The sequence below is a fragment of the Oncorhynchus mykiss genome, chromosome 19 (genome assembly GCF_057628025.1).
Source record: "Oncorhynchus mykiss isolate SJ-2025 chromosome 19, ASM5762802v1, whole genome shotgun sequence".
NCBI lineage: Eukaryota > Metazoa > Chordata > Actinopteri > Salmoniformes > Salmonidae > Oncorhynchus > Oncorhynchus mykiss.
In genome coordinates, this window is record NC_143040.1 from 50,093,727 (window position 1) to 50,100,919 (window position 7,193).

Genomic DNA, 7,193 nt, shown 5'->3' on the forward strand with positions numbered 1-7,193 from the left:
TTTTTTTAAAAACAAATCCGTTTCACGTGTAGCTTCTTAATGTCGGTCAAAGAAAAGTGACTATAGTCCATGTGTAGCAAGTGAGGTGGGAGATTTCTAAATCAATGCAAAATGTAATTAAAATGACAGAATTACATTGGCTAAATGATCAACCAACAAGTAGGTGGTTTTTTCATATGAATGGAGATGTAGACATTGGACAGAGCGCAGCAAAATAGCCTCAATTAGCCTTGCTACTTTAGCTAGATAGTTAGTTGGCTGGCTACTGTAGCTAGCTTCTTTACAACAATTTGAAGCAGTCAAGACCGGCACTAACAGATGGTAACTTATGGCTGCAACAAGTTTGTCTAACTTGCGAGTCAGTTTGGCTACTTTCTATCCCCATCTCCTTGCCATAGACTGAGAGACAGAGCATCGCACCGTCTTTTTTAAAAACAAGATTTAAACCATCTTAAAATAAAAAATAAAAAGATACTATATGAATACTTAAAATCATTTAAAAATGCCCATCCCTATTCCTTAATTATATTTTCCAAGAGTAGGCAAAACACAGAAGATTTGATTGTTCAAACCCATCACTAACCACCCTATAACCTACATACTACACGCCGAGCCATCCTCCAGAGGGAGTCATTTGGTTGGAGGGTTATGAAGAGATTTAAAATATCTGGAGGATTACATTGTCATAATCTGTGCTGGCTCAATCAGGTTGCCTTGAGTCAACAGCTCCCTTGGCAAGGTGAAAATCACTCACCACTGCCATCAGCAGAGAGAATCCACTCTGAAAAAATATCTTACCTAACACACAGACCTGCCCTAGTTGAATGGTTTTTGGTCATTTCACATCGTCTGCCCTTTAGGTGTTTTCACACGGGCTGAGTGTGACACTCCTAAAACACAGGCAACAGAGAGAAACGATTGATTAAAGCCAGTTTGCCTGAGTGTTGTGGGTCCCATCCCTGCTTGTTGATACCAAATACAGCACTATTTAGCCATCAGCAGGCAGGGTTTACAGTCAGTTCTGCTGAGGAAATCCAATGCAATCCCTGCCCCACTTTACATCGCCTTATATAACCATTCACTCTGCTGGAGACTGATACAGCAAGGCACAATGTAAGGTAAGAGATACCATCTCCCTCTACTCGAGAGTCAAGCACATTGCACATACACCTACTAGGTGCTTTAGTAAAGCCTCTTTTCCAAATTCCAGTTGCTCAGGTTTCACAAACCTAACACACCCATGTTATAAGAGAGGCACCTGGAGCCACAAACCGCACCCACATACGCACCCACATCTTACACACACACACACGTATGTGTGGTAGTAGAGTAGTGGCCTGAAGGCACACACTTAATGTGTTGTGAAATCAGTTGTGAATGTATTGCAATGTTGTTTTTCAAATGTTTTAACTGCCTTAATTGTGCTGGACCCCAGGAAGAGTAGCTGCTGCCTTGGCAGTAGCTATTGGGGATCGATAATAAATACAAATACACAACAAACAATTGCTCCCCCCCCCCCCGCTGGTGTAATACTTAAGGCCTACATTCACCACAACCTCTCTGGTCATCTTTTTTTCAGTGAAATCATTAGACTAGACAAATTCATACATTTCTCTCAATGAGGACTCAAACAGTAATGGTGAGAGCCTCCTCCACACTAGTGTGCCACAACTCTTGTGCCCACACATACAGAACTCAGCATCACGCAGAGAGCAATTATCACATCACAGGAGACCAATCAAAGGTCTAATTAACTATGCTTCAAGTCATTTCCTCACCATCTTAAATAAGTATGCCCCTCAAAATGTAGAACAAAAGATATAGCCCTTGTTGGGTCACTCCATACCGGACTGCCCTCAACCAGCACAAAAACATAATGTGGCGTACTGCACTAGCATGGAATAGACTACGCGATATGCAACTTTTCAGGGAAGTCAGGAACCAATACACACAGTCAGTTAGGAAAGCAAAGGCTAGCTTTTGCAAACAGAAATTTGCATCCTGCAGCTCTAACTCCAAAAGGTTCTGGGACACTGTAAAGTCCATGGAGAATTAGAGCACCTCCTCCCAGCTGCCCACTGCACTGAGGCTAGGAAACACTGTCACCACTGATGAATCGAAAATGTCAATAAGCATATCTCCACGGCTGCCCATGCTTTCTTTCTGGCTAACCCAACCAACAGCTCCGCACCCCCCGCAGCTACTTGCCCAAGCCTCCCCAGCTTCTCCTTCACCCTAATCCAGATAGCTGATATTGTGAAAAGGCTTCAAAATCTGGACCCGTACCTATCAGCTGGGCTAGACAATCTGGACGCTCTCTTTCTAAAATTATCCACCACCATTGTTGCAACCCCTATTACTAGTCTGGCCAACCTCTCGTATCATTTGAGATCCCCAAAGATTGGAAAGCTGCCGCGGTCATCCCCCTCTTCAAAGGGGTAGACAGACAGGGCAGGATGGATATAGGTCTGTAACAGTTTGGGTCTAGACTATCTAAAGTCTTCAAAAGCCAAGTTAACAAATAGATCACTGACCATTTCGATTCCCACCATAACTTCTCCGCTGTGCAATCCGGTTTCCGAGCTGGTCACGGGTGCACCTCAGCCACGCTCAAGGTACTAAACGATATAACAACCATCGATAAAAGATGCAGCCATCTTCGTCGACCTGGCCAAGGCTTTTGACTCTGGCAATCACCGTATTCTTATTGACAGACTCAACAGCCTTTTAAATTATTATTTTTTTTTCTTCCTTTATTTAACTAGGCAAGTCAGTTACTTAAGAACAAATTCTTATTTTCAAAGACGGTCTAGGAACAGCCTGTTCAGAACGACCGATTTGTACCTTGGGGGTTTAAACTTGCAACCTTCCGGTTACTAGTCCAACACTCTAACCACTAGACTACCATGCCGCCCTTGGTTTGTCAAATGACTGCCTCGCCTGGTTCACCAACTACTTCTCAGACAGTTCAGCGTGTCAAATCGGAGGGCCTCTGGCAGTATCTAAGGGGGGGGGGGGGATCACAGGGTTCAACTCTCAGACCAACCCTTTTCTCTGTATACATCAATGTTGCTCTTGCTGCGGGTGATTCCTTGATCCACCTCTACGCAGACAACACCATTCATGATACATCTGGCCCTTCTTTGGACGCTGTGTTAACAAACCTCCAGACGAGCTTCAATGCCATACAACACTCTTTCCGTGGCCTCCAACTGCTCTTAAATGCAAGTAACACTAAATGCATGTTCAACCGATTGCTGCCAGAACCCACCCACCCAACATCAAAACTCTGGAAGGTTCTGACTTAGGTATTTGTAGTTGTCCACATATTCTAGGTGTCTGGTTAGACTGTAAACTCTCCTTCCAGACATTAAGCATCTACAAACCAAAATGAAATCTAGAGTCGGCTTCCTATTTCGCAACAAAGCCTCCTTCACTCACGCTGCCAAACACACCCTCGTTAATTAAACTGACTATCCTACCGATCCTAGACTTCTGCGATGTCATTTACAAAATAGCAACCAAAACTCCACTCAGCAAACTGGATGCAGTGCCAGCCGTTTTGTCACCAAAGCCCCATACACCGACCACTGCAACCTGTATCCTCTCGTCGGCTGGCCCTCACAACATATTCGTCACCAGACCCACTGGCTCCAGGTCACCTATAAGTCATTGCTAGGTAAAGCGCCGCCTTCTCAGCTCACTGGTCACCATAACACCCACCCATAGCACGCGCTCCAGCAGGAATATCTCACTGGTCATCCCCAAAGCAAACACCTCCTTTGGCCGCCTTTCCTTCCAGTTCTCTGCTGCCAATGACTGGAACGATGTGCAAAAATAGATGAAGTTGGAGACTTCTCTCCCTCACTAACTTTAAGCATCAGCTATCTGAGCAGCTCACCGATCGCTGCACACAGCCCATCTGTAAATAGGCCATCCAGCTACCTACCTCATCCCCATAGTTTTTATTAACTTTTTTGCACACCAGTATTTCTACTTGCACATGATCATCTGCACATCTATCACTCGTGTTAATTTGCTGAATTGTAATTATTTCGCTACTATGGCCTATTTATTGCCTTACCTCCTTACTCCATTTGCACACACTGTATATAGATTTTTGTATTGCTATTGACTGTACTTCTGTTAATCCCATGTGTAACTGTTGTTTTTTGTTGCACTGCTTTGCTTCATCTTGGCCAGGTTGCAGTTGTAAATGAGAACGTGTTCTCAACTGGCCTAACTGGTTAAATAAAGGTTAAATAAAAAATGTCTGCGCTCTACGGACAATTCCTTCGACCTCATGGCTTGGTTTTTGCTCTGACATGCACTGTCAACTGTGGAACCTTAGACAGGCCTTTCCCTTTCATGTCTCAAGGATGATCAATGGAAACAGGATGCACCTGATCTCAATTTTGCATCTCATAGTAAAGGTTCTGAATACTTGTGTAAGTAAGGTATTTTTGTTTTTCTAAAAACCTGATTTCGCTTTGTCATTATGGGGTATTGTGTGTAGATTGCTGAGGATAAAAAAGTTTTAATCCATTTCAGAGTAAGGCTGTAACATAACAAAATGTGGACAAAGTCAAAGGGTCTGAATACTTTATAAGCACTTGCCCCAAAAATGTAAATGCATCAGTTTCAACTTTACACTGGGAAGGAACAAGAAAAAAGAGAGTTATTTGCATTTTGGTTATTGCCAGTAACAACAAATCACCTGCCCAATGAGAAACTGCTTGCACAAGGCAATAGGGAAACCCTGTTATGTCAATCACTGTAATTCTGTTTCATATATAAAAAGGCTGTCTACTCAGAGACATTGAGAAATTAACATGGCCCAGAAACAGTTACATGATAGATGCAAATTGAGCTCGAGCTCACGTTGGTTCCATTATTTGAATGTGTGTGAAATCTACCACAGATTCTGGGGTTTAGCCTACCCAATGTAAGCAAGTAAAGTGTTCTCTACAGACCACATAATTTGTCATAGCCTCGTCAAAATGTGTATTCCAAAATATATCAGTTAAGAAAAGATGGATAAATTCTTGGTTCTTGAGGCCATTAAATGGAGTGGACATTGGTCACAGTTAAAGAGATGATTACCTAGCCATATTTTCGAGACTGGATACGTGTAACAAATAGCTACATACTGTAGCTACACTGCATCTCTTCAATAGTGCTGTCTATATCGCATCACGACTAACTACTGTACAGTGGACTGAAAATGTAACCACCAGTAGCAGCAGTGTTCTCACCACATACCTGCACAAATCAGCGAAGGCCTGAAAATTCAGCTTCTTCATCTTCTTCTCGCTGAGCCAGTAGCCCACTCTCCTGCCTTTCAAAAAAGTCTGCATCTCTCCACCTCACCTAACGTATGTTCTTAATCCAGATGTTAACAGTTACTGTCGATTCAACCTGGAAAACAGGAAACCGTCGTCTCACACGAACCTAGAGGGAAGGGATGAATTACTTAGCTAGCTAGCATTTCGTATTATGTGAGGAAACCAGATAGGTTGGTTCTCCTCAAATCTTCCAACTACTTTAGTTCGCTAGCAAACTAACGTTAGTCAGCCATAACAACAATATTCCGTTTATGACAGTGCTAGCGTACGTTAACTATACAGCCAACTTTACTTAATGTCAAATACCTATTAGCTACCTACATTAATGTTAACCAGATAAAACAAATGTGTCCCGTAGATAAATCGTCTTCCCCCCCCTGATTGGCTAGCTGCATTTCCCGAAAATAGACTAATTTCTACAGATGCGCCACAACATAAACCAAATTATTACTAATAATATACATAGCTAGCTATACAAGTTGGTTTCTGGAAACATTCTCGAGCATAATGACAAAGCTCGAGGAGAAGCAGAAATGCACAGCTAATAAATATCAGAAGTTCAATAAAATGTATAGCTACCAGCTAGCTAGCACATTTCCTCCCTAAATGTCGTTGTCCTAGTAAGGATAGCCACCTAGCTAGCCTGATAGCTGTCCATTCTCCGTTCCGCTGGATGTTGAAGCTGAAGTTGTTATGACTGCGCGGAGGTCTTCTCTTCAATCTAGACTGGTCGAAATTGGACCCTAACTGACAGTACACACACACTCTCGAGTCGTGCTCATTTAAGTAGCCCTAGCGCGTACCCCCTAAACAAGTATGCATACCGCTAGCTACCTTGCTGTCAAACAGGGCAGAGTTTTTCACCCTCATTAGAAAATAAAAGCACGTCAGCACAGCTTCAAAGCCATACTGTAATGTCTTTGACGTCAGTTTAAACAACAGCTCCCCTATGTGGCAGCAATAAATACTTAACCCTTAAAGGGAACGTGGTCTTATTTTTCTGGTAAAATGTGTGGATTCCATTAAAAAAATGTTTTTACTTCATCTGAAAAAACAACTACACTTTTGAAATGAAACACAACATATTCGAACTGTATGCCTCAACTCCCCCTAACACCTGCCTTTAAACCTAATGATACAGAAGGAACACATTATCATTCAAACTGGTGAATGTTTCTAGGAACTACCATTGCGCCATCTGCTGGTAAAATATTTTGAATGTTGAAGTTGGTTTTGTCTCAGAAGTCCTCAAGCAGAGTTTACCAAACTCAGTCCTGATTTGTTGTGTGTCTGCTGCCCAGAGGGCGAGGGCGCTACATATTTTGTGACTCGGACGATAGATGTGTCCTGCTTTGCTCTCCGGAGCAGAGCCCTGCTGAAAGGAGTGATAACTGGGGTGACGTTGAGTGTTGAGGTGGATCAACTGAAGTTGAGGATCCCCAGTGTCTGGGATGCACACTGTTCGGTGTGACAAAGACCCACTGGCGAGTACGAGACTGAGGAGACCCTGTCTGTCCTTCTGAATTTTGATGCAGAGTGTTTGCCGGATGACGTTATGCTAGGGTATATCTGTTTTCCTGTGAGAGCTGTTGTTTCGGAGCCCACTACGGTGTTTTAGGTGCCAATATTATGGTAATGTTGCAGCAGTATGTAGGAGGGAGATTCCGAGGTGTGAGAAGTGTGCAGGAGGGCATGGGACAAAGGAATGTGTAATTCTGGTGGAAAAAGTAAGGTGTTTCAATTGTGGGGGTGGCTATGTTGCTGGGGATCAGAAATGTCCTGTGAGAGTGAGACAGGTTGAAGTTTCCAGGGTAAGAGCAGTGCAGAAAGTGTCATATGCTGAGGCAG

At 43.1% G+C, this 7,193-nt stretch overlaps 1 protein-coding gene across 2 annotated transcripts in view; it reads right to left on the bottom strand.

Moving 5' to 3' along the window:
* LOC110497861 (inositol-tetrakisphosphate 1-kinase) overlaps positions 1-6,282 on the bottom strand; it is a 39,496-nt gene extending 33,214 nt beyond the window's left edge. The window contains exons 1-2 of one of the 2 annotated variants that reach the window (XM_021574296.3): positions 5,980-6,282; positions 5,263-5,451 (exon numbers count right to left, since the gene is read on the bottom strand). In XM_021574296.3, the coding sequence (XP_021429971.1) occupies positions 5,263-5,357 (95 nt within the window). In that variant the 5' untranslated portion in view covers positions 5,358-5,451; positions 5,980-6,282. Of the gene's footprint in view, positions 1-5,262; positions 5,452-5,924 lie in introns of both variants that reach the window. The other variant, XM_021574295.3, reaches the window with a different exon arrangement.
* Between the last annotated feature and the right edge of the window lie 911 nt (positions 6,283-7,193).